We start from the raw sequence: 27,910 nt of genomic DNA on the forward strand, positions 1-27,910 counted from the left end.
CGCCATCTTTTTCATTTTTATTTATTTAATTATTTTTTTTCATATTTTTCATTTTTAAATGATAATTCTCTGGATGTAAGATCTAGTCAAGAATATAACTTCGAATTTATCTTCACAAGAACTTTTCTAACTGTTTTCCCCTAGCTATCAAAACTTATGCATGGTGGCTCAGTAAGTTAAGCGTCTGACTTCAGCTCAGGTCATGATCTCATGGCTTGTGAGTTCGAGCCTTGCATTGGGCTCTGTGCTGACAGCTCAGAGCCTGGAGCCTGCTTTGGATTCTGTGTCTCCCTTTCTCTTTGCTCCTCCCCAGCCTGCACTCACTCTCTCTCTCTCTCTCTCTCTCTCTCTCAGAAATAAATACACAGGGGCGCCTGGGTGGCGCAGTCGGTTAAGCGTCCGACTTCAGCCAGGTCATGATCTCGCGGTCCGGGAGTTCGAGCCCCGTGTCAGGCTCTGGGCTGATGGCTCAGAGCCTGGAGCCTGTTTCCGATTCTGTGTCTCCCTCTCTCTCTGCCCCTCCCCCATTCATGCTCTGTCTCTCTCTGTCCCAAAAATAAAATAAACGTTGAAAAAAAAAAAAGAAATAAATACACATAAAAAAAATTAAAAACAAACTTATGCACGATTCTTACCATGAATAGGTACGGTCTGCTTTATTTGGCGAATATTTTCTTTATCTCTTTGCTCCTCCGACGCAGGTATCAGTGAGGCTAACATTTCTGCACTGCTAACACAGTTCTCTGCCATAGACTGTTGGCATGATCGGTTATTTCTGGACCCGATGGATCTTATTGTCTATAAGGAAAAGGAATTATCTGCACATTTTTAAATATGGGAATTGCATTTATTTCCTGTAGAATATACACAGATTAATAATATTTGGGCAACTAAAATGTGAGGAAAAAAAACCTAGAGGAAATGAATAGATTAGAAAGTTGGTGGAGAGGAAAATTATAGTAGAAAATTGGAAAGGAATGGAAGGAGAAATATAACATGAGATAAAACAGAAGTCAAACGAGTCTTCTAGACACAAGTTAAAATGTGCTTATTTGATACATTCCATCTTTAGTAGGTAGGCGGTGAGTTGAAAATTTCTGTGTATGTCTGAAATTCGGAGGAAATTAAAAATAAAAATATAACATTTGAGAATCTGGTTGTTGTAAGGTGTCTGGTGATGATCCAATTCCTTTTTGAAGGAGAGACCATAAAATGTGCTCACATATATTTGTCTTTAAGTTTTGTGAACACAGTTAATGAAAAGAATACTCAGAAATGTTAATTGTGTTGATATGGCAAAAATAAAACAGTTTTGAGGTTTTTTTAAAAATCCAGAATTTGTTCCAAATTTATTCAAGCCTTCTGCTTTTGGCATGTAGTCTCTCTCCTTCTTCCCCAACCCCCAATCCCTGCACTGGGGAAAAAACCCTTCCCTTCCCATGCCTCTCACGCTTAGATGAGCTCTTCAAATCTTGCTCCTACCTCACTGGATATCCTCACGTTATTTCTTCTGCTAGAGAGTGGAGGTGGTCCAAGTACTCTGGATCCAAAGGCGATATGACAAACATCGTGATTTTTACTGGTACGCACACTGCCTGTTCCCTTGTTAATGAACTGATCTGTTTTGTTTAAGGAAGGCAATAGTAGTCCATTAATGGATATAATGACTAGTACCATGTTGCAGTGTTTCTGAAAATACAATCCAGGTGTCACATGATCCAAATTCCACTACAGGGCACTTATAAAAAATGCAGATGCTGAAGCCTAACATCAGATCTACCAGATCTGTAGAATTAGCATCTTAGGGAGGGGAGGCAGAAATCTATAATTTTAACAACCTCTCCCAAATAGTTCTTATGCTCACAGTCATTTGAGAACCACTGCCACAAATATTTTGCCTCAAAAAAAGAGAGGAGGAGGGAGAGAAAAGAAAGAACAGTTACTAAAAAATACATCCTAGTAAAGAAGTAGTTTAAATAAAACTAAGTCAAATGAACAGATATTTGATTGAGCACTCTCTTGAGCACATACTAGAGGTTATCAGGGACACAAAATAGATAAGATATACTGCTTGCCCTCGAGGAGTCTGGAGGGAGGTGACAGTACAACAGGTAACCGTAACACAAAGCAGACCAGTGGGAATGAAGAATAAGTGACCTCTTATACCTCAAATAATTAAAATTAGAATTACCCTACAATCCAGTAATCACACTACTGGGTATTTACCCCCCCAAATACCAATACATTAATTCAAGGGATACCTGCACCCCTATGTTTATTGCAGCATTATTTACAATAGCCAAACTATGGAACTATGGAAGCAGCCCAAGTGTCCACTGATAGATGAATGGATAAAGAAGATGTGAATTATACACACACACACACAAACACACACACACACACACATATATATACACTAAGTTACTAAATATTATTTAGTGTTAAAAAAGAATGAAATCTTGCCCTTTGCAACGACATAGATGGAGCTACAGAGTATTATACTAAACAAAATAAGCCAATTAGAGAAAGACACATACCATATGATTGCACTCATATGTGGAATTTAAGAAACAAAACAAATAAGAAAAGGGGTCAGTAAAAAAGAGAGGGACAACCAAGAAACAGATTATTAACGACAGAGAACTGATGATTACCAGAGGGGAGGTGGGTGGGGGAAGGGTGAAATAGGGGATGGGCATTAAGGAGTGCACTTCTCACGATTAAAAAAAAAAAAAAAGAGTAAGTGACTTCTTGAGTGGACCTTGAATGACGTAAGATTTCAAGAATGAAAGATGTGGGGTGCCCTAGACAGAAAAAAGTGTCTGAATAAAGACAAGGAAGAGTGAACTGGTAGGGTATCCTTGAGGAATGAAATTACCAGTTTAGCTGGAAGGATGAGTTTGGGTCACAATGAACAGAGCCTTAAAATGCTAAGAGCCAATTTTAAATTTGGTTAGGCAACAGGGTATCATTGAAAGTTTTGTGGGAGAAAGAGAACAAATTGGTTTCACCTCCAGGATAGGGCAGATGTGATTACCAAACCTTGCTGTCTTTCCCTTCTTCTGGGCATACAGCTACATTACATTTTGAGCCTTTTCTGCAGTTATATGGGTCATGTGACTGAGTTCTGGTTAATGAGACCGTAAGAAGTGAAATGTGAGAAGTGTAAACTAATTCCTGGCCTCTAAAACCCCCTGCATAATCCCCAGTAATCTCTCTGCCCTCATCTCTTGATAAGATGAAGAAGATCCAAGGGAGGACTTTAAGGCTCTGAGAAGAATCATTGCATAAAAGGAGCCTTGGTCTCTGAATGACCACATGGAAGGCTGCTGGAGGAACTCCTGACTAGATGAGGCTGTGGGGCTCTTTGTGACTGTAGGTAGGCTTCCCGGACTAAAAGAGCAGGTGAGGGTGATGGTCCTTAAATCAAAAAACTGCCTGCAAGCTAGAAAGTCTTCTGCTCTGCTCACTTGCAAGACAGAACCAACGTGAATATTATGATGTCGGCTCCAAGTAAGTCCACGTTTGTCCCACAGTCCTGGATATACATGAGCTATTGGCCACTTCCTGTCTGGTCTATTCCTTGAAAAAATTCCTATAGTTAGCTGGGTCGTCTCTTTAGCCTCTGCTGTAGAGCTATGATTTTACATGTGCTAGAGTTAAAAACCACTCCCCTGAGAAGGCATGAGAAAAGGCACAAAAATTAGTGAAAGCATGCCACGCTTGGGAAGCTCCAAGTGTTTATTTAGATCTGAGTGGAAGCAACATGTGTGGAAAGATGGGTGTTCTGGGTCTAGTTTTGTGTCTGCAACAGATGAAGCTGAAGGGTTGGGCAAGGGTCAGATTGCTGACATGATATGAGAGAATGTTTGCTGGACAGAAGACTAAAATGGCTGGCAAAGTGGTGAGCAGCTGTACTGTTTCAGTTTTCTTCAAATTCTTGAAGCCCTGTTTGGTAGAAGAGAGATTCCATTTGTCCAAAGGGCAAGAACATAACTAATGAGAAGAATTTACTTCAAGGTTTTACTCCAACATAAGGAGCATTTTTCTTTAATTAAGCATGTCTGGTCATGGTGGTGGAGAATTTTCTGTCATTTTGAAGGTGTCCAAGCAGAAGTGTGGGAAGCTATTCTGGCTGTTCTGAGGCAGATTCAGATACCAGATGACTTCCTACTTTCCATTTTTACTTTCCATTTCTAGCCTAGTCCTCTCTTCAGAGCTCTACTCCTTGTCTCCAGTGGCCTTCTTGCTCAATTCCTTTTCCACGTCTCCAAGATGCTTCCAACAGAAAACTTGGTCTAGAGTATGGCACTACAATCCATTGAGTTTGAACAGTTAGGATCTGGGTATCATTCTTGACTCCTCCCTCCACCTTCTCCACAGCCAATCCATGTCCACTTCTCTGTACTGCCTCTGCCAGCACTGCAATCCAGGCGATCATCATCCCTCTCCTGGATGATTGCAAAGCCTCTAAGTGACCTACCATGTCTGTTCTGGCTCCCTGTCCCATGCCCTCTCCAAAATGCGGCCAGAGTGGTCTTATGATGGAGGCACTCCTTTCCCTCAAAACTTTTCAATGGCTTCCCTGCTGCTCTTAGGATTAAGAAGAAAGCCCTTAACAGTAGCTGCAAAAACCTACATGTTCTTGCTTCACTTCATACCTTTCACTCTCATTTTCTGCTCTCCCAAAAGCCTGGCCTCCTCAGCTCTTCCTGCCTACCAGACCATTTGTGCATGCTGTTCCCCATGGCTAGAAGGCTCTTCCAGTACAGGTATTCCCATAACCTTTCCCTCACATAAATTTCCGTCAAAATTGCCCTTTTACATGTGTTTGTGGGATTCTCTGATAATATGTGCTTCAGTAGATATAAACTCAGTAGCCTACTTCTTCACCCCTGAATTGCTAGTCTGGTGCCTGACATGGAGTTATAGATACTTGCTGAGCAAAATGAATAAATCATTAAATGTAATGAATCAAAGGGATGTTGGATTAAATGACTAAATATTTCTTTTTTTTTTAATTTATTTTTGAGAGAGAGAGAGAGAGAGAGAGAGCACAGACAGAGAGAGAGGGACAGAAGATCCAAAGCGGGCTCTGCACTGACAGCAGCAAGCCTGATGCAGGGCTTGAACCCACGAACCATGAGATGATGACTTGAGCTGAAGTCAGACGCTCAACCACCCAGGTGCCCCAGTGACTAAATATTTTTAACTTTGGCTAGAATTTCAGTTTTCATTTTAAGAAAAATCTGTCTGTGAACTGAGGACGAAGACTGGATAGGACTGAACAACTGCCAGGATATGGGGGATGAGAAGGATCAACAATGACCAACACACATTGATAATTAAATGAGTGGTATGGCTTTCAATAGTAGTAATGCTATGGCACTACAATCAGATGCCTACTCAGATTACATGTGAAATTTTCTAGTGTTAGCAAATAGATTATTGGTTGTATGTACATCTGTGTTTTAAAAGTCATTATAAATATCCATTTGGAGTTAACAAAACCCTGTTAGCCTCTCAGGACCAATAACAGAAAGAAATGACACTCAAATCCCAGGCCAATTGGAAAAATTTGTTATAGAATCTATCATCGTTTGTACCTTTTGTGACCAAGTAGAACAAATCCTGGACTATTGATTTTGTTCTCAAATGTGGATTTTCCCCAGAAAGAGCCACTGAGGGTCCTGAATGTCATGGGAGTTGGCTTGGGCCTACATGGAAATTTTCAGTAATCAGAATAGGAGAATTTTTTTTTTTTTGGAACTTCCAGTCATGGGAACCATTAGGAATGGGCATATTTTTTGCATATCTTTCTGTTCAAACATCTTATGGGGCAATTTCCTTAATGTTTTTTCTTACTCTTCATATATATATATATATATATATATATATATATATATATATATGTTCCCCCCAATTAATTTAAGCTCCTTTGAATAGAAAGGCCATTTATTTGGTACTGTATGTATCCCCACCTGTGGAGCCCAATACAGTACATGGTAGACAACAGATAAATCTCACCACAATTATAAATAGCATTCAAGATTAAAAGAAAGATTTTTTTAGGGGAGGGCATATTTAAAAGGTCATACTGATACAGTTCCAGCTTTAATTCAACAAAATGTACATATTAACTAGTTTGTAGGTATTTAAAAAAATTCCTAAATACCTTGAATTTTTTAGAGGAATATCTTGCTTAGCAGTAGATATCCAGTGACCATTAAAGGTATACCTAAACCTCATATAATACAATCTTCTAAATCACAGAAAGTTAGATATGATCCTCATCTATAGGGTTTCTTTAAAGAGTAATCTATCACTACTCATTTAAATTTAAGTCTATTTTCTAAAATTTACAAATGCTAGTGCATGTTTTCACAAACCAAAGTATATCAATACTCTCCCATTAGGTTATCTCCTTAGTTAATAGACTCAACTTTTTGGTACAATTAACATATATACATTCTTAAAGCCTGTTTCATTTTAGTAATTCTATTTATAATCATTGTCATGATTCTCTCTGTAAATATGTATCATGCTATTTATCTACTATAAGAGAATCCTAATTAAAACCTACAAGGGAAAGTAACTTAGACTTTGGTTTCTAAAATAAAAAGTAAAAGGGACAAAGTTTCTATCTATAATGAGAAAAATCTTAATAAAAGAACACTACAAGCAGAAACCCATGCCTTTTGAATTCTAAAGGGAGCTCTTTTAAGAATGATATCAATATGCACAATATAAGGTTAAAAATCACGATTAAAGTCATGCTCTAGGCGTTTCATTTTCTTGAGTTTGTGGAAAATGAACTTGGTGTAGGTCAGAGATGTTACCATTAATTATTTTGCTATTTTATGAGGGGTACATGCCTTTGTAGTTAGAATATAAAACCTGAGGGTCTACTCTCTAATTGTGTCTTAGAAAAATAAACATTCATTTTTGTCTCAAGATACAATGTTCTAATTATAATAGTCATTTAAGTTTGCAGGGTTTTCAAAGCTTAACCAGAAAAACCTGCTGAATTTTCAACTCTAATCATTGAAGGGTCATGCTCAAGACTTACATCTATTATCTAGCCATCAAATCAGAATTAAACTTGCTACCAGAATCCAGACCTTGAATTGGATTAATTTTTATTTTATTATTTGTGCACTGTTATAAAGAATGTCAAAAATACAAAAAGGGCTGTTCTGTGGAGCAATATTATTTTAGACAAGGTGCTTAACCTTTCTTTCATTAAGCCTCACTTTCTTTCATTAAGATTGAGATAATGACAGTGCTTAAGTTATGGTGCTTTTGTTAGATTGTATGAAACAATGCATGTAACATGCCAAATACTGTGCTTAGTAGGGACTAAATGGTTAGTAAATATGCTATTAATATATTACATCTTGAATAGCATTTAACACTTTACAAAGTCCGTTCATAATCATTTATTTATTCCTTCATTCACCTATCCTTTCAGTAATGATTAGGCATCTGCCCTGGCCAGCCGCTCTAGGCACAGAGTAAGACAGGGAATAAGATGAACACATACCTCCTTCAAGGAGCCCACAGTCTCATGGGGGAGACAGATATTACAGCAAGTCATTCATAAATAACTACATGATTACCAGTGTGATAAGAGGTGTGCAGGAAAAGTTCGGAAGGTTATTAAGTGTATTTAACAGAGGGCTGGTATCTAGTATTGGGGTTAGCGGGGGAGAGACATTCAACTTGGAATCTAAAAGATGACGGATATGATATGTACATAGCCTCTGTGCAATTTCCAATCACTTGTGATATTATCCTATGTCCTCCGTAGATGAAGAAATGGAGGCTCATGATGTTCAGAGATCTGTCCACACAGAGCAGGGGTCAGAACTCCAGTGTCCCAAGGCTTACCACACACGATGCTGCCCTCAGTGGGCCACGAGGGCATTGCAGGGGATTCTTCCCACTTCCGCTATTTATTTTCTGTGCAGTTTTGTGAAGACATCTGATGAAATACTTATTTTGCTATCTGAAAAGTGGGTCTGTTAATGCCTGTATAGGTAAGTACCAGAACTTTAAGGATATGATAGTTAATGTATGTGGTGAAGACAAATGGGGTTTATGAGGTATCAAATATAGAATATAATACTGTAATATCCTTTTTCAGAGGAAAGAAAGTGGGGTATGGGGAGAAGGACAAATGGAAACGGAAGTGGGTTCAATGCCAGGCAGGTAACACATATGTGAAAGGCAGGCACTTACAGAATGTGAGGTGGGGGAAGTGTGGCTAATTTGAGAGTGCACATCCTATGTAGAAAATTTTATTTCAAAACTCTTTTAGACCAGTTGGGAGGACTGGCAGTCTGTAAACTCTGGAAGCATGATGAAAAGACAGGTAGGTAGGTGAGTGACTAAAGCAGGGAAGGCCTTAGGTGATGAAAATCACTCTTCAATTTTTGCAAATAATTAATACCAGTATTTAGCCATATCTCATTAATAAAAAATTTAAGACATTTTTGAAAGGCAATAAAACACATTAAAAACTAAAATTAGAATAGCTCTTTCTCTACTAAACTTGTGTACGACCTTAGACAATGTCATCTGTGTGTAAAGTTAGGCTATGGCAACGAGATAAAAAGCAATAAAGCACAAGATATTACTTTTCTTCACAAACTCTTAATTTATTAAAAAGCTATCAATGGCCTAGTTTTTGGTCTTTACTATTAATGAGTAAAGGAACATTTTCAGGGAAACAGTTTTATCATCTCAGGAAAACTTTCCATTTTTAATAAAGAATGGAGCTTATACATAACATAGGCCTTAGTACATAATTTCCATCATTTGGTTTTGGAACTAGGACAGTTTCCTATAATATGAGAGAAGGCTCCCCTGAAATTGCTTAATGGGAGTGAGTAATTAAGAATGCATCTCTAAAACAGACTGCCTGGTCAATCCTAGGTCTACCACTCACTAATTACTTTATCTCTGTGAGCCTCAGTTTCCTTATCTTCAAAATGGTGATTCTGATGGTTTCTACACAAAAAGGTGTATCAGAGGATTAAATGGGATAAATGATGTGTGATGGCTAATTTTATGTATCTATCACCTTGACTGGGCCACAGGGTGCCCAGATTAACTATGACTCTGAGAGTGACTGTGAGGGCAAGTCTGGATGAAATTAACATTTGAATTGGTAAATTCCACCCCAAGCCCCATGGTAGGTGTGCATCATCACCCAATCCATGGAGGGGCTGAATAAAACAAAAAAGTGGAGAAAGGGAGAATTTGATCTCTCTGCCTGACTCCTTAAGAAGTCTGCAGCTGCCCTCCGACTGGCACTTTCACTATCAGGTCTCCTGGTTCTCAGGCATTTGGGTTTGGACAGGAACTACATCATCGGCTCTTCTGGGTCTCCAGCTTGATGACTGCAGATCCTGAGACTTCTCAGTCTCCAAAACTGCGTGACCCAATTCCTTATGATAGGTCTCTCTCTCTTTATTCTAAAACCTAATGGTGGAAGTTATCTATCAAGGCCTGTATTATATGTAAGTTGTATATATGTGTGTGTTCTGTTTCTCTGGAGAAACCTGACTAATACACTATGTAAAAGATATAGCAAAAACTTACTAAACATTAGTGGTGATGATGATGATGATTTGCTGCTTAATATACTCACCTGCTCAAATTATATGGCTACCATCACTCATTGATTACTTAATTCACAAATATCTATTCAGTTCTTGTAAGTGTTAAAGACTGAGCTAGGTGCTAGGGATACCAGGACCCCTGCAGTTTTGAAGCTCACATTCCAGTTGGGGACACAACAATAAGCAAACAATTAAGTAAACAAGAAGATACCAGGTAAGGATAAGTGCTGTGATGGAAACAAAAGCAGAGTGATGTTACAGAGAGGATGAGGACCTTGATGATTACAGTCCCAGGTTCACCACTATGTGAACTATGTGTAAAAATGTATGTGAGCATAATTCATACTAATACAGTATAGGTTAAAATACATATTTCCCTATTATATCATAAATAAAGAAATTTAATATTTAACTATATACTTAAAAGATTTTATTTTGTCACTACTTTTGGATTTACTTCCCACTATGTATCTTAAATGAAAATACTGACATTAAATAAAGAAATATATTTTAATTTTATAGCAATTCTCTGGGTTTTTCAAAAGACAGAAAAGCATATAGAAGAAACTAAAAATGTCTCATAATTGCTCTAACATAATACATCTAGTAATATCACAAATCATGAATGAAGTAAGTTAAAATTCTCTAATAGAGGAAGACATGAGAAGTAAAAGTCTTATCTTCCTGCCCCTTGCCTCTACTAGTCCTCATTCTTAAAGGTCACTGTAAATTTTTTTGTATTTCCCTAAAAAAATGTATGCATATACCAGCATTCCTAGGTAGCTATCTTATTTACTTAAGTCAGTGGGCTCATACAGAAATAGCATCCTATGTTTCCATGTTTCACTGACACAGCTTTGAGACCTTTCTAGACCATCATAAGCAGATCAGGTCATCTGTATAGCTGTATCCATAATATCTTATTGTCTGGGTATTTAATCAACTCCCTACTATGCACAGGTTTTTATTATAACCCATGCTGTAATAGACATCTAAAGGAGAAATGGAAAGGTTGGAACAAGTCAGTCCTGCAAAGTAGCACAATTATCAAATGGATTAGATGTGTTTTTCACATTTAATATTGTAGTAATATTTATATATCAAAGTTTCATCAATATTTGGTGGAAATATCACAGAAAAATTAAAATTCACTCTATGTATGATTTGTGATATTTCTGCTGTTAACGAATTTCACAGATACTGACCAATACCCAGACTAAATTCCTTTCATGCTTAAAAATTTTTAATGAAGGAATATGACCAGTTATGCCTTATTTTTGCTAAAGATGGGGAAAGAGGATATATAATTCAAATGTAAGAGACAGTGGAGTTTACTCTTATTATCAGACATTGGACCCAGAAATTGTGACATCTCTTTAAACCAATAATCTTAAGACAAGGCTTTACTGAAAGTGTGAGTTTAAAAAATTGTTTTGTTTTTTCCTGGAGTCAGGATCCAAATCCTTCTTTTAGGTTCTACTTTACAGTGAATTTTGTTACCTGATTTGAATTTTGCTTTCATAATGTGAAACCCAAAGAAGAAATTCTAATAAGGATCTCACCAGTGCCAACTATAGTTAGATGATTATTTCAGGGTTGTGCTAAATGCATTAACTTACCTATGTGCAACTGTGCTGTGAGATAGAGATGCCAGTCTCTTCTTATTTAAAAAAGGAGTAGAAGCCCACTAAGACCTCTGCTGTGGAAAGGAGGGTACTTGGGAAAACTGCATTCTAATTTTTAAGCAAATTACTAGTTTTGATTTGTGCTTAGTGGACCATTGCATCTTGTCATTAGTAGCCGAATGCTCAACTTCAATAACCAGACAGATTCTCTGGTTCAATTAAACTGGGGTCCCATTAATGAAAATAAGATCATTAAAGACCCCACAATTCTCTGCAGGCTAACAGTCATTAGCTAATGTGCACTGGGAACTGACAAAGTGAACAGAGCAGAAGTGTGGGAACGTTGGCTTTTGGGAAACACAATTATCTTATTAATTTTATTAGTGCTCTTGATCAAGTTATGTGACATTCAGCAAAACGCACTCTAAAATGGAAGCTTCAAGGTTTCCTCTTTTGCTCAAGGGAACATACTAGAAAGCATCCATAGGAAGCAACTACTTCTTTCTGTGGCAGCTTCACGGGCTCTCAGTGTGTGCATTTATAATAAAAAACACAATTGGCATGAGTACTGTACAGTCAATTATAAGAGCACACAGTAATTTTCTCATGCAATTCAAAATCTCATCATGGGGAATCCATTTTTCAGACAGACACAAAAACAAATAGTTAAAATGAAGAAATATCTTCTGGCTTTTCCAAGATTAGAAAGTCTGCCCTTGGGCATTATTCATTAGCTGCACCTTTCAAATAAAATATCTTATACAGAGAAGAATAATTATAATTATATTCATTTATAGTAAGTTTCAAAGCCTACAAATGACAAAATTAGCAACTGCAAAGTATTTGTAGAAAGAGAACCACAAAGTTCAATATACAGTAGCCTCCTCCCATCCCCAGATGATACGTTCCAAGACCACCAATGGATGCTTGAAACTATGAATAATTCCAAACCACATATATACTGTTTTTTTCCTATACATACATACCTCTGATAAAGTTTGATTTATAAATTGGGCACAGTAAGAGATTAACAACAATAACTGATAATAAAATAGAACAATTATAACAATATACTGTAATAAAAGTTACATGAATATGTTTTCTCTCAAAATATCTTATTGTGCTGTACTCACCACTCTTATGATGATGTGAGATGATAAAATTTCTACATGATGAGATGAAGTGAGATGGATGATGTAGGCGTGTGACCTAGAGTTAGGCTACTATTGGCTTTCTGAGGATACATCACAAGGATGTGAACCACAGTTGACCACAGGTAACTGAAACCTCAGATAAAGGGAGACTATTCTATTTTCAAGTAATCTTAGCTGCCTTGCATGTGCAATGGGATTTACGTAAGAGGAACAATCATAACCCTTATGGTTATAAAGGAATAGAAACTGGAATTCACAGGGCAGGAGAAGTTTGCTATTAGATGATGATTATTAATTTTCTGTATACATGACTCAAGTTGACTATTACTATCAATTGAGATCCCATTCATGGAATTTGCAAAATATATACTAATATCCTCTTCTACAAGTTAGGATCAAATATGGCCTATGAAAAAGTTTCTGTTTAATTATAATATTGAGTTAATGATGCAATTGACATTTACTCAAATTCCTCTTTAATCTCAGGCATTACATGTGTCCTTGAACTTTAAGTTTAAAAAAGATAAAAAAATCTGGATATAGACTTGTGTTTTCATTTAAAGACATAATTAATTCTTAAAACATTAAGCCAGAGAGATAAAAGAAAAACGAGTATTCACAATTGCTCTTATATTTGATAGGCTTTACAGCTTAGTCATTACTGTTACTGAAAGCATTCACAGCCTATCAGATACAGATAGAGTGTTTGGTTATCAAAAAAAAACCCAAAAACACTCTTACTCATTTCATTCTGTGGTGAATCTTCCATTAAGATTGATTTGTGACCTGAGGTGTTTACAGCAGCTGTCTGGTTAGTGAGATCTTTTTCATCCATTTATGTCTCTGTCTATCCCTGCCCCCCTTAAAGATAGTACCCATAAAAATACACAATTTCTCACTACCTGTGCCCTGTGCTACCAAAATGCCTTGCCTAAAGTTGGCAATTATGGAAGCAGGTGATAGGAACATGGGGGTTTATTACGTCTTCACTCCACTTTTCTGGAAGTTTGGAAATTTCATAATAAAGGGTTTAGGAATATAGTGTCTATTTACACATAGTCCCCTGACAAGGTTTAAACTGAAAAAGTTACAAAATAGTTCCCAATTCTCTAGGAATATACAATTTAGGACATGTAATGCTGCTGATGATTGACATATAGAAAATATACCAATAATAAATAAATCCAGGATAAATAGAGAGTGAAACAGTCCATTTCTGTAACTCATTCATTTCATCATGCTAGCTCCTTTCTCTGGATTCTTCTTTGACCTCTCTCAAACTTTGACCCTGCTCTTTTCCCCATCTGTTACCTGGGAATCAACAAGTCCTGCCTGTGTTTCTCCTGTAGCATCACTCAGGGTCATCACTGACATTATTTGCTCAGATGGCTGTAAAGACATCTGAGTTGTATTTCTTAATCTCTGGTTTTACCTGACTTAAAGATTCATCTTGAATCCTGATGTCAAATTCATCTTCCTAAAAAGGGCATTACTGTGTCTCTCCTTTAGGACAGTAGGAGGAGAATACTCTTCAGGTATTCTTCTGACCCAGCCATTCAGCCTTCGAAGGCCATTCTTCATACTTACTAATCCCTCAGAAAACTCACCCATGCATTTTGCTATCTCCTTGTCTTTGCTTAGTCGTCTGCACCATCTTACACTTCCATAAGTCTTATATTTATTTATAATAAAAATTTATGCAAGTATTGATTGAATACTTTCAGGACCTACTTCTTTCTAAGTGCCTTATTATGACCATCATTTCACTTTCCTCAGGATTACTTCCATGTGAGTGTCAGCTGAGCCACAGCTTTGTTTGGATGTGTGATCCAGTAGTTCTCAACCCAGGCTACACATCAGAATCACTGAAAACATTTAAATATCCATCCAAGGCCAATTAAGTCAGAATCTCTGGAGATGAATCACAGACATTAGGAAAAAATAATTTTTTTTACATAAGTTATTTTTAAAATGTCCCAGATGATTCTAACAAACAGGAAGATGAGAACCACTCAGCTGAAGAATATTAGGTTTCTTTTTTTTTTTTTTTTTTACCTTTGAGAGAGAGAGAGAAGACAAAGAGAGAGAGACAGAGCATGAGCAGGGGAAGGGCAGAGAAAGAGAGGGAGACACAGAATCGGAAGCAGGCTCCAGGCTCTGAGCTGTCAGCACAGAGCCCGACCTGGGGCTCAAACCCACAAACCGTGAGATCATGACCTGAGCTGAAGTTGGATTCAGCCATTTTAGGCCAAGAAACAGCAATCCCCAAATATGAACGTGTACAAGCCCACAGAGAGTGGTCAGAAAGTCACACATGGGGTATGAGACATGAAACTCTGGAGGAGGTTGGGCTAGGGGAGGTTGGCTTTGTGTGAGTTCCCAAGGGGTGTTTCATTTTGTCTTCTAAAATGGTGGGAAAGGGCATTAAAGGTCTCTAATCAAAGAGCAACAGGATCACATTTCTTTCTTTTTTTTTTTTAATTTTTTTTACATTTATTTATTTTTGAGAGACAGAGCACAAGTGGGGGAGGGGCAGAGAGAGAGGGAGACCCAGAATCCGAAGCAGGCTCCAGGCTCTGAGCTGTCAGTGCAGAGCCCAATGCGGGGCTTGAACCCACAAACCGCGAGATCATGATCTGAGCCGAAGTTGGACGCTCAACCGACTGAGCCACCCAGGCGCCCCAGGATCACATTTCTATTTCTACAGTCAGAAAGACAATCCTGACAGCAACGTGGAGATTAACTGGGAGGCTAGGGCCACAGTGGGGACCAGATCAATGAAAGTAGCAACAGGATAGAGTAGGAGACAGATTGTTTAGGAGGGATAATTGGCTGGGCTTGGAAGCATACAGGAAAAGGAGAGGAATAACCAAGGATGTTTTGATTTGGTATGTAAAAACCGAGAAAGTATTTTAGTTGCTAAAGAGAAGTTTACAATGATTTATCACAGACACGGGTCGATGCTGGAGTGACTTAGTATTTAACTTTAAGCTATAAAGCATCATTGCAATGCTGTTTTTTTCCGTTTTGTTTTTTGTTTACTTATTTTTTTTGGTCTTACAAATAAATATGCTTATAATTTAGGTGCCTGAGTGCATACCTGATTCTGCTGAATTCAGGGGATGACCTCCAAATTTTATTTCGGTTTGGCGGAGCTTAGTCATGTTTAGCAGCTGTGTGACTTGTGGAACATCTGTTGTCAGCTGGCAGCTTCGAGGAATAATGTCTGTAGTTTCATTGGTTGGAAAGGGAACCCCATATCCAGCTGAAAACAGAGGCAAACATTCATTTCCCAAATGTAAGTCATTTTTGCCAAATGGACATACCTTATAAATGAAACCAATTAAAGTAAAATATTTTTACAGTATAACTCTGAACGAGTTACATGACCTTACAGCCTTGGCTTTCTCATCTGTATATGAGTGTTGTAATTGCACTGCTTCCCTTCTAGGACTGTATGAAATATTAAATGAGATAAGGTGTATAACATACACAGCAGGTTCGGAGACTTGTGCAATAAATGAGAGCAATCACTGAATATATTTTACACTTATGTTTCAATACTAGAAATGTGACTCAAGAAAAGATCTAGTTAGGGGCGCTCTGATGCAGATTTCTGGGAGTACGCTGGCTCATTCATATGAGATCAGTACATGCAATGACATAACTGAATAAGTACCTAGAGCCCCTATATGAATAAAGCAATTTTTTAAACTTTTTTATACTGAAATAATTTTAGATCTATGAAAGTTACAAAAATAGTAGAGTTTCTAATACTCTTTACCCAGCTTCCCCTAATGTTAACATCTTACCTTTTAATACTTTCAAAGAAAGAACAGTTTGTTATTATTAAAATAGTGTTTTTATTACTGTAATTTGTATTTCTAATGAGATTTGATATCATTCATATATACTTATGTGGATATGCAAATTTTCAGTTTAGTAAATCTTCTGTGCATGTTCTTAACTCATTTAGGTATGAGAAAATTATTTTCTTATTTGTACGTAGGACCTCTTTTATGGCAGAGATATTAAGTCTCATCATATGTAGCAAGCAGGAATTATAAATTGGTATTAGCATTCCAAAAGTAATTTTACTATATGTATAAAAGGCTTTAAAAATGTACGTGCCATTTTACTGAGTAGTTTTACTTTACAAATCTATTCTAAAGTAAAAGAACATCAGAAACCCAGATGAAGATCTATATAAATAGGTGTTTATAATTTCTGAAAAATAACAACTTGAATTACCAGTAAAGAGCCACAAGAAATTCTATTTATGAAGATGGCTTAATGATAGGGGAAAGACTTGTGATAGGAGGTTAAATGAAAATAATATATATAAAACTCTAACTGTACTGTAGAAAATCAATAAATAAAATGTGTGAATGGCAAAAAGGCTAAAATGAAATATACCAAAGTGTAAAATAACTTTTGATGGTTTAGCTTAAGTGTAGCTTTTATTTTCTTCTACATGAAAATGTCTATAGGTGTTTAATTTTTATAAGTAAAATTTCTAATTTTAGAATCTGGTGGAAAAAAATTGTGCATGTATATGTGAATGTAAGAAATAAGACAAATTCAACCAAGCATCCCTTGAAAAACATCTTATGTAAGCATAAACTCTAACCACATTTATAAAGGCAAATGATGTTAGGTTTATATGCACCTAAGTTGTGGCAGTTTCCTAATTAGATCCTAATGTTCTAATCTTGAAAAGGAAATGAATCATTTAACTAAAAACTTAAATACCCATCAACAATGTAATGTAATGTAATGTAATGGTTTCTAAGTGTCCTAATGCTCCAGTCATTAAAGATGCAGTAGATTTACAAATCTTACTTTTCAGGTGTTCTTTGTTGGTCCATTTCTTATTTGTCATTGACATTTAGAAAATCAATATAAAGTAGTTGAGTAAATAAACTCTCAAGATAGAAAACATTTGGAAAAGTAAATAAACTAACTCCAGATGTATATCTGACATATCATTCCAAAATCCTCTGAGGTAGAAAAAGGTAATTTCCACAACAATGCTAACATTGATAAACTAAGATTTTATATTAAAAGAGGTAGAGAAGGCTAAAAGGCCCTGAAATAAAATGCTGCATTCTCAGTCACATAATGACAAGTCATGGAAACTTGAGCTTGTGGGGACTGCGTGGATGGTATAGGGAACAATGCCGCACAAAGTTTGAAATGTATCTCAAACAAAATCTGAGTTTCCAACTAACGAGAAATAAGCAGCTAACCCCTGGGAATCAAAATTCGAAGACAGAGACTATTACAAAACTCCAGTCTGAATTTTACAGGAATGTGGTTGACATGCAAATCAGATTTCACAGTAAAATGCTGTGTCATCTCTCCTTTCTATGTACCTACTCTCCCTTTGCACCCATGATTGTCTCACTACTTATTAGCTTGTTCATCGAGGGAAACTGTGGGCAGTATAAAACCTGAAATAGAAGGCAAAATCAAAGAAAAACTATTGGTTTATTATTTTAAAATAAAGACTATTAATAAGCCCATTTACCAACTACTGACTCTCAAACTTTGTGGAGGAATACATGGAAAGGACCTTTAGTCTCATTTTTGTGAAACCAAACTATGAAAGAGCTTCCCGACCTGGGAGTTGGATGTTCTGATAGACTGGAGTGGAAGTTAACTCGGCTCCCCACCACCCAGCTCACCAATAAATACCCCTTCTCCATGTCCAATTTCTAGGTCACTTTATTTTTTTAGTATTCATGGCTTAATTAAAAAATAAGAATTCTAAAAACAGCATAGATCCTACATACAAATTAAATAGTGCTAAACTGTGAGTACATAGAGGGCATGGTCTGCCTTCATTCATTCACTTACTCGTTTTATCATTTAGCAAATACTTATTGAGCCTCTCCTATGTGCCAGGAGCTTATCTAATGGCTGGGAATCTAGCCAGAGTGACCCTGTCCCTGGTCTTCTTGGAAACTCACATCTAGTAGGGAATATGAAATAAATTATACTATAAATAACAATTTAATTGTATTTTGTTAAATGTTCTGAAAGAAAAGTTCCAGGTGTTATGAAAGAAGTAATGGGTCTCAGGGAAAGTCTTTTCTAATAAGGAGACATTTAAGCTGAGTCATGTAAGATAAGCAGAAAGTGGCCAGCTGAAGTAGATGGAGTGATCATTCAGGTGGAGGGAACACAGCATTTGAAGACTCTGAAGGCAGAAGGGCTGTAGTGCATTCTAGGAACTGAAAGAAAGACAATTCTGCCAAAGGATTCTTAGTGTGGGAGAGAGACCAATGAGAGAATCCCGATGGTGTATCACCATCTGGCTCAAAGGGGATGCTCAGTAAACGGTCATGATGAAAGCCCCTTAAAACAGCTGACCTAGATTACAAACAGCTGCCAAGTCCTCCACTTTTCATCTTTGGTTTTTCTTTGCTCGGCTATATGCTGAGAAGTATGCCATGCACACATTCTTTCGATACCCCATCTTTCTCCCCAGATGGCAGAGAACAAATCAAGCTGGTAATCAGACACTAAGGGACCAGGGACTATCTGCATTGTTCTTCCAGACAAGTTGTATCTTCTGTAACAGACTGTGTATGGAAACATACAGACTGCTTGATTAACGTTGAAAAATGACACAAATTTTAAAGTACTTTTGCTAACAAATCTGAAAGAAAACAATGTTGGCTGGAGGGGTCAGCTCAAAACGGCAAAATGGTACATGAAGGAGAAGACTATGAGAAAACTTACAGATCTGCTCATGCAGCATCAAAACACAACCAGATGGTGGGTTTTTTGCTGTCTTTTGCTCCCAGTATGAGTTAGAATGTTTGAGTGACTCTGTAGCCCTGTTCGGCTTTCTTTGGCCATAATGCCATCATAAAATGAATCATTCTATACGCGTTGAATACCATTGATGAGGCTCTTAGCTAGCTTTAAAAATTAGTCATCAATTTTAATATATGTATAAAGCACTTTGTGCATTAAAAATCATCACCCCCATTTTATTGGGGGGGGATGTCTTATAAAATAGTGACATTTACTTAATATTTTAATGTTTATTTATTTTGGGTGGGGGAGGATCAGAGAGAGAGGGAGAGAGAATCCCAAGCAAGCTCCAGGATGTCAGTGCAGAGCCTCATGCAGGGCTTGATCCCACCAACTGTGGGATCATGACCTGAGCTGAAATCAAGAGTCAGATGCTTAACTGACTGAGCCACCCAGGTGTCCCTAAAGTAGTTAAATTTATAGACGTATCAGTTTCTGAGTTCTCCTAATTCATATAATTTAAATAAAGATTAATTTGTTAGTAGTTCAGTGGTCTCAAGACTCAACCATATTCATCTTATTTATCTGAGAACAGCCTGTAGTACCTAGCACAGTGATTTTATATATAATCTCACCTCTCTGAAACACCAGTGGGAGCCAAGTAGAAACTACAAAAGTCTTTAACTGCCAAAATATTTGTCTTAAGTTTGTTTGGGCTGCTATAGAACAGAACACCATAGACTGGGCGTCTTAGAAACAGCAGAAATTTATTTCTCACAACTCTGGAGGCTGGGGAGTCCAAGATCAAGATACCAGCAGATTTGGCATCTGATCTGGGCCCTGTTCCTATTCCTGGTTCAGAGACTGTTGTTTTCCTACTCTTACCTCACATGGCAGAAGAGGCGAGGAAGCTCTCTGGGTCTCTTTTATAAGGGCACTAATCCTATTCATGAGGGCTCATGACCTAAACACTTCCCAAGGCCCCCACCTTCAAACACCATCATATTGGGGATTAAGTGTCAACATATGAATTTTAGGGGGACACAAACATTTAGTCCTTAACAATATTGCTACAAAGTCTGTTTAATTTTTATTTGTTCATTCACTCATTTGCCATGTAACTGTCAGATTTTCTCTGGGCATGGCAGAGGTTTGAATCCTGCCCTTATGGAGCTCACTGTATAATGCAGAAAGATATTAAGAAACAGTATAATATAGTGGTTAAAAGCACAGCTCTGAATCAAGGCATCCTGGGTTCACATTCTAGTTCTATCACCTATTAGCTGTGTGACTTTGGCGTGCTAGTTTACCTTGCTGTGCCCTGGTCTCCTTATCTGTAAAACATGGATTAAAAAAATAATGCTAAACTTATAGGGTTATTGTGATGATTAAGTAAGTTAGTGTATATAAGGGCCTAAGAACAGTGCCTGGTACATATAGAAGTGTTTATTTTCAATAACAAAGACTTATGTCAATTGTCTCATTACAATGGACACAAAACCACCATGTCTTAGCATGTGGTTTTTATAATAAAAGGTCTTGATGTTTAAAGGGGTAAATAAGCCTTAAGTACACGAGACACTTGGCTATCCTGAAATGAATCATGCCCTTAGTTTTTCTGAAAATATTTTGTTGATGGTAAATACACATTAATATAAAATTAAGCATTTTAAAGTGAACAATTCATTGGCACACAGTCCATTTACAATGTTGTACAACCACCACCTTTATATATATAGTTCCAAAAACACATTTTCATCATTGCAAAGTAAAATTCTTTACCCATTAGTCAGTTTCTCTCCATTCCCTCCAACCCCCATCCCTGGCAACCATTCTATATGGATTTATCTATTCCAGACATTTCATATAAGCAGAATCATACAATATGTGACTTTTTGTCTGTGTGTATGATACATACCATGTTTTGTTTATCCATTCATCTGCTGATGAACATTTGGGCTGTTTCTGCATTTTGGTCATTGTGAATAACAGTGCAGTGACTATGCATGTACATGTATCTGGTTCCATTCTTTTGGGTATATACATAGGAGTGGCACTGCAGGGTCATATGGTAATTCTGTATTTAACATTTTTAGGAACTGCCAAACTGTCTTCCATAGTAGGTGGATTCCAATTTCTCCACATCCTTGCCAACAGCTGTTTTCCATTAAAAATAAAAATTATAGCCATCCTAGTGAGTGTGAAGTAGTATCTCATTGTGGTTTTGATTTGCATTTCCCTAATGACTAAAGATGTTAAGCATTTTTTCATGTTTGTCAACTATTTATATATCTTCTTTGGAGAAATACTACAGTAGCTAAGTCCTTTGACTATTTGTTAATTGGTTGTGTGTATATATTATTGAGTTGTAAGAGTCCTGTCAGATATATGATTTGTTAATATATTCTCCCATCCTGTAGGTTGTCTTTTCAATTTCTTAATAATGCCTTTTGATACACAAAAGTTTTAAAGTTTTAATGTCCAATTTATCTATTTTTAAAAAATTTTGTTGCTGTGCTTTAGGGTCAGACATATCTAGGAATCCATTGCCAAATCTAAGGTCATAAAGATTAAGTTCTATTTTTTTTCCTAAGAGTTTTATTTAGCTCTTAAATTGAGGTCATTGATCCGTTTGAGTTAATTTTTATATATGGTGTGAGGTAGGGGTCTATCCTCATTCTTTTGCATGTGGATATCTGTCCCAGAACCATTTGTTGAAAAGTCTCTTCTTTCCTAATTGAATGTTCTTGGCACTCCCATAAAGAAATCAGATGTATGGGTTCATTTCTGGACTCAATTTTATCCCATTAGTCTATATGTCCATCCTAAATGTACCAAACTGTTTTGATTGCTGCAATTCTTGAGGCAAGTTTTGAAATTGGGAAGTGTGAATCCTCCAACTTTGTTCTTCTTTTTCAATATTGTTTTTGGCTATTTGGGTCCCCTTGCAATTCCATATGAATTTGAGGATTGGCTTTTTCATTTCTGCAAAGAGGTCACTGAAATCTTAAGAGAGATTGCACTGAATCTCTAGATCTCTTTGGGTAATACCAGCATCTTAACAATATTGTCTTCCAATCCATGAACATAAGATGTCTTTCCATTGATTTAGGTATTCTCTAACTTCCTTTAGGAATGTTTTGTAGTTTTCAGTGAACAAGACTTTCATTTTCTTGGTAAAATTTATTCCTATGTATTTAATTATTTGGGATGAATATATAAATGAAATTGTTATCCTTAGAGTTTTTGAGATATGAAGTCCTATTAGAAATAATATATAAAATACCTACTTATATAATTGCTAATTTAAAAAAAAATGTTTATTTATTTTGGGGGGGGATGCGCACACATGAGCTGGGGAGGGACAGAAAGCAAGGGAGAGAGAGAATCCTAAGCATGCTCCACGTTGTCAGTGCAGAACCTGATGTGGGGCTTGATCTCATGAACTGTGAGATCATGACCTGAGCCAAAATCAAGAGCAAGAGTCAGAAGCTTAAATGATTGAGCCACCTAGGCACCCTTAGCCTTTCATTTTGAGAGAGAGAGAGAGAGAGAGAGCACATGTGAGCAGGGGAGAGAATCTCAAGCAGGCTCCACACCTAGCATGGAGCCCGATGTGGGGCTTTATCCCACAACTCTGGGATCACGACCTGAGCTGAAATCATGAGTTGGGTGCTCAACCGACTGAGCCACCCAGTGTCCCTACAATTGATATTTTAATCAGAATAGTTCTGTGTCTTGATATATAGATATTCATAACCCATTTTTGTGGGATCTACTATTGGCTAGGCACCTCTGCTATACTGAGATCTTATGCCTTTTCTTGCCCTGGGGTGGTTTACTAGGCAAGGGCAATCTGAGTTCAATTCCACTGCAGGAAGGAGTGGGCATGCAGCCTTAAACTGATGAAATCTGATAGGATGTGCACTCACCTGACTTGGAGATAGAGAGGCAGAGAAACTCTCAACAGTGTTAATTATTAAAAACACTAAACCATTCCAGTTACTGGGGAAGGCAAACTTGTATACTGTTGAGGAAGGAACAGTCAGAGGCCTGGCCTAGAGTTCCACCTTCCTGACCTCAGCACAAGATACCTCATTTCCATGGGCCTTATTTTCCTCCTCTGTGTAATTAAGACATTGGATTAGATGATCTCTAAGGCCCTTCCCTGCTCAATGAGTCCATTATGGCAAGATGTCAGTATTTCTAGTTTTTTCTCTGGCCTTTGAAGGGATAATTTTCTTCACATTGCTTGACATTCAATAAAGGCTTATTGAATAGAGACAGTGACTGAATGAATAATTGAACAAACAATTAGCCAACCTTTACTTCATTAATTCATCAGACATATATGACAGATTACCAACACCAGGCCATGTGCTAGAGATAAAAATATGGAGACTTAACTTATGCCCTCAAGGGGTTCTGAGTCTGAAATTATACTTTTAATTATTCTATTCTTGCATTTTTCAACACAGAACACATGCCCAAGTGCTGATATCTTATTTTATTTTTAAAGTTTATTTATTTATTTTGAGAGTGAGCACATGCAAGTGAGGGAGAGGCAGAAAGAGAAGGGAGAGAGAGTCACAAGCAGGCTCCATGCTGTCAGTGCAGAGCCCCACGCAGGGCTTCATCTCACAAACCGTGAGATCATGACCTGAGCCAAAATTGAGAGTCAGAGGTTAAAGCAACTGAGCCACCCAGGCGCTCCACTGTGATATTTTAGAAAGAACACTGAACTGGGTGTCAGAAGACCCATAAAGTCATCAGTGACAGAGTCTAAGTCCATGCCTAGTGGATAATCACTTGTTCTTTCCTCTCTCTTTTCTCTCCTCTTGTTCTTCTCTTACCTATGTGTGTGTGTGTGTGTGTGTGTGTGTGTGTGTATATATATATATATATATATTTTTTTTTTTAATGCAGAATGATACAAGTTAATCAATAATTCAGTCATGCAAATGCTTAAAAATGCCAGTCCATGTCCCCTTGGGAACCATAAAAGTCATAAATTCATTTGAACCAGCATGCTTTACTACTTGTTCAGCATAAGCCATTCCTCCGGGCAAGTGAAAAACTGGTTAATTTCTTGTTTTAGGGTTCTAGTAATTCACTTTCTATTATATTGCACTGTGTAAACAGAGAACAGCAATGGAATCAGGCAACATTGCCTAGCATGGGTGAGTTTAAGAGGTTCTAGAGTGAAATGCAGCGGTTTAAATAAGCCAAGGACAACAAAGTACTGAGCTTAAGTAACATTTAATACAATATCTTTAAATAAAATCTCAGAATGGAATGTAAGAAACAGGAAAAAGAGTTTCCTAAGATAAAAGTCTCAATACTATGACTAACAGATCTGTCTTTGAAGGAGAAAATCAACCCTCCCACTACTTTCAGTATGAAAGACAAAGGGACATCCATAACTTATCGAATACAGACATGTTTAACATGGCCAGTCACCAAATCGTGACATTCTTATTCCATGACATGTCTTGCCTTTTTTTTTTTTTAAGGAGGCTCCAGCCCAGTGTGGGGCCTGAACTCATGACCCGAGATCAAGACCTGAGCGGAGACCAAGAGTCAGATGCTCAACTGACTGGGCCACCCAGGCACCCTCCCCCTGCCTGGGAAATTCTAAAATTTCCCCTCCCACCCTCCCAAGAAGGGCGGTACACTGTAGTAATTAGGAGTATATACTCAAGTCCTAATGACAGGCTTCAAAACCTGCCTTTACTACTTAACAGTTGTGTGACACTGGGCACATTATCTGACTTCTCTGTGCCTAAGTTTCCCTATCTATAAAATGGGGATAATAGTAACATCCACTTCATAGAGTTGTTATGAACATTAAATTAAGTTCATATATAAAGAGTTTAGAACATCTACTGCTCCTATTAGCACCATAATCATCACTGCTATCACTTCTGCTGCCAACCTCCTTGGCCAGGGACACTCATTTTGCCCCATACTGTTATCCTTTCTCCTCTTTTATCAAATGTCTTCATAAGTATTCTTGTACTGTTTAGGTTTCTAGTGTCTAAAATTACACAGTGAACTTTCAGGGAGGGAAATTTGCTCTACCTCTTTATGTCACACAAAACATGCAGCCTAGTAATAGAATATTATATTAAATCATTACTCCCACCCCTGCCATGTACCATACTGAACTCCCTGTTCCTTGAACACATCAGATATATTCATGATACCCTGCCTTTATGCACATACACTCTTTCCTCTTTTAGAAATGCTTTCTTTTCTTGTTATCCATTTTCATTACCTGGGAAATTATTATTTTTCCTTCAGGATATATTTTGGAAATTTATTTCTGTAGGTGAGTATAGACCAAACACTGCTCGATGGATAGATACTGACCCATGAAGTCATTTTCACTGGTCTGTGGTGAAAATGTCAGCCTTTATTCTGAAATTAACACCGTCCTAACGTGTGTGTGTGTGTGTGTGTGTGTGTGTGTTTAAATGTCTTTTCAATTAATGAAATGATCATAATAATTGTAGTTTTTCTTTTTTTGTTTGTTTTAATGCTCTGATTTGGCAAATTCAAAAGTTGGCAACCTTATGTCAGTCAATTTTTTCTTAACTTGGTAGGTCTGTGAAATCAAAGTGCCTCTCCAGGTGGCTTTCTCAAATAAGAGGTAAGTGCTCCAGACTCTCCTCCCACTGCTTGTTAAGCCCATTAGTTAAGTTTCTTCCAGGTATAACAATCTACATGTACATGTAAATCTTCCTGAGAGATCCCAAGCTCCTCAAAGCAGAGGCTGTGTCAACCCAGTGCCTGATTACAGGAGGCAGATAAATGTTTAGCATCTACACAATGAATCATAGTTTTTATCTTGTCACATACATTTTTATATTTTATTGGATCTTCACAGCCACCTCATAATAATTAATGAGGAAACAATGCTCAGAGATGTTCAGAACTCACACAAAGCACAAAGTTGGTACATGATCACAGCAATGGACTGTGGGACCATTAACCTGTATCTTTGGCCTCTACAATACCAATTTAACTTCTCCAAGATGTACTTGGTTTACACACCTTATGCTTTAAGTGGGAATGTAATAGTATTTTGCTTAACCAAGGAACAATTATTATCCTCACTTTACTGATGCAGAACCTGAGGCATAGAGATTGGGTGAGCACTTGTACAAGGTTAAGTCCTGGCAGGTAAGTGAGGAATATGGGGTTATATTCCACAGCACCCTGAACCACAGCATGCCTCCCCAAGTCTATTTGGAACATTTGAGGCAATCTGAGATGCCACATTCATAAGGCTTTTTTTCAGTCCTTCTGAAAAACTCAAAGAAATCATGCCAATGTTTGTTCTTGGAATTTTTTACAGATTACCCATTCATTTTAAAAACTGATTATAAAACAAAATATGTGTACATTGTTCAAAAATACAAATGGTACTACAAGATTATGAGACAAAGTCATCATTCCCTGACTGCTGCCCTCCCCCCTCACTCATCCCCCCAGGCTCGCAATGCAGAGGCAACTATTCTGAAGCCTCAGCAATAGCTTCTATCTTCTGGTACTTATTTGTTTATAAACAGTAGCCTCATATTGGCATTTCTGCACTTATGCTTTAGATAATATCTCTGACTTCCTATTTTGGAAAAAAAGATTTAGCACTGTTAAACTACCATACCACCTTCCTTCCCTCCCCACATCTTTCAAATAGGAGTTTTCATAATTTTTGGATAACTTATTATTTAGTATGGTACATTATTAAGATTATGTACAAAAATTGTGCCAATAGGCAACTATTTTTAAGGCAAAAATCTAAAAGGTGGACAACACCAAATGCAGGCAAGGCAAGAGTTACTCTCATTCATTTCTGGTGGGAATACAAAATGGTATAGCCACTTTGGAAGACAGTTTGACAGTTTCTTAAAAACTAAACTTACTCTTACCCTATGAACTGGCAGTCATCCTCCTTGATATTTACCCAAATGGGTTGAAAATTTATGTTCATACAAAAACTTGCACAAGAATATAGCAGCTTCATTAATAATTGCCAAATAGGGGCGCCTGGGTGGCTCAGTCGGTCGGGTGTCCGACTTCGGCTCAGGTCATGATCTCACGGTCCGTGAGTTTGAGCCCCGCGTCGGGCTCTGTGCTGACAGCTCGGAGCCTGGAGCCTGTTTCGGATTCTGTGTCTCCCTTTCTCTGACCCTCCCCTGTTCATGCTCTGTCTCTCTCTGTCTCAAAAATAAATAAACGTTAAAAAATTAAAAAAAAAATAATTGCCAAATTTTGGAAGCAACCAAGATGTCCTTTGGTAGGTTAATGGAAAAACAAACTGGTAATACAGACAAGAGAATATTATTCAGCATCAAAATGATATGAACTATCAATCCATGAAAAGACATGGAGGAACTTTTTAAAAAATATGTTTATTTTTGAGAAAGAGAGAATGAACAAGCAGGAACGGGGGAGGGGCAGAGAGAGAGAGGAAGACAGGGGATATGAAGCAGGCTCTGCGCTGACAGCAGAGAGCTTGATGTGGGCTTGAATCCACAAACTGCAAGATTATAGCCTGAGCCAAAGTCAGATGCTCAACTGATTGAGCCACCGAGGCACCCCTGGAGGTTAAAAGGCATATTACTAAGTGAAAGAAATCAGTCCAAAAAGGCTATATGTTGCATGATTCCAACTATGTAACATTCTGGTGAAGGCAAAACTATGAAGACAATGAAAAGACCAATGGTTGCCAGGA

General features: G+C 37.4%; 1 protein-coding gene across 14 annotated transcripts in view; it reads right to left on the reverse strand.

Annotated features, from left to right (window-relative positions):
• Positions 1-27,910, reverse strand: part of CFAP20DC (CFAP20 domain containing) — a 246,424-nt gene that overhangs the window by 106,907 nt on the left and 111,607 nt on the right. For all 14 annotated transcript variants that reach the window (XR_007150255.1, XM_047849396.1, XM_047849393.1 and 11 more), the window contains 3 exons: positions 15,506-15,670; positions 1,483-1,619; positions 636-798 (listed from right to left, as the gene is read on the reverse strand). Coding sequence is in view for 13 of the 14 variants with exons in the window: in XM_047849396.1 (XP_047705352.1) it covers positions 636-798; positions 1,483-1,619; positions 15,506-15,670 (465 nt within the window). In the remaining variant the exon portion in view is untranslated. The remainder of the gene's footprint in view (positions 1-635; positions 799-1,482; positions 1,620-15,505; positions 15,671-27,910) is intronic.

The sequence above is a fragment of the Prionailurus viverrinus genome, chromosome A2 (genome assembly GCF_022837055.1).
Source record: "Prionailurus viverrinus isolate Anna chromosome A2, UM_Priviv_1.0, whole genome shotgun sequence".
Classification (NCBI taxonomy): Eukaryota; Metazoa; Chordata; class Mammalia; order Carnivora; family Felidae; genus Prionailurus; species Prionailurus viverrinus.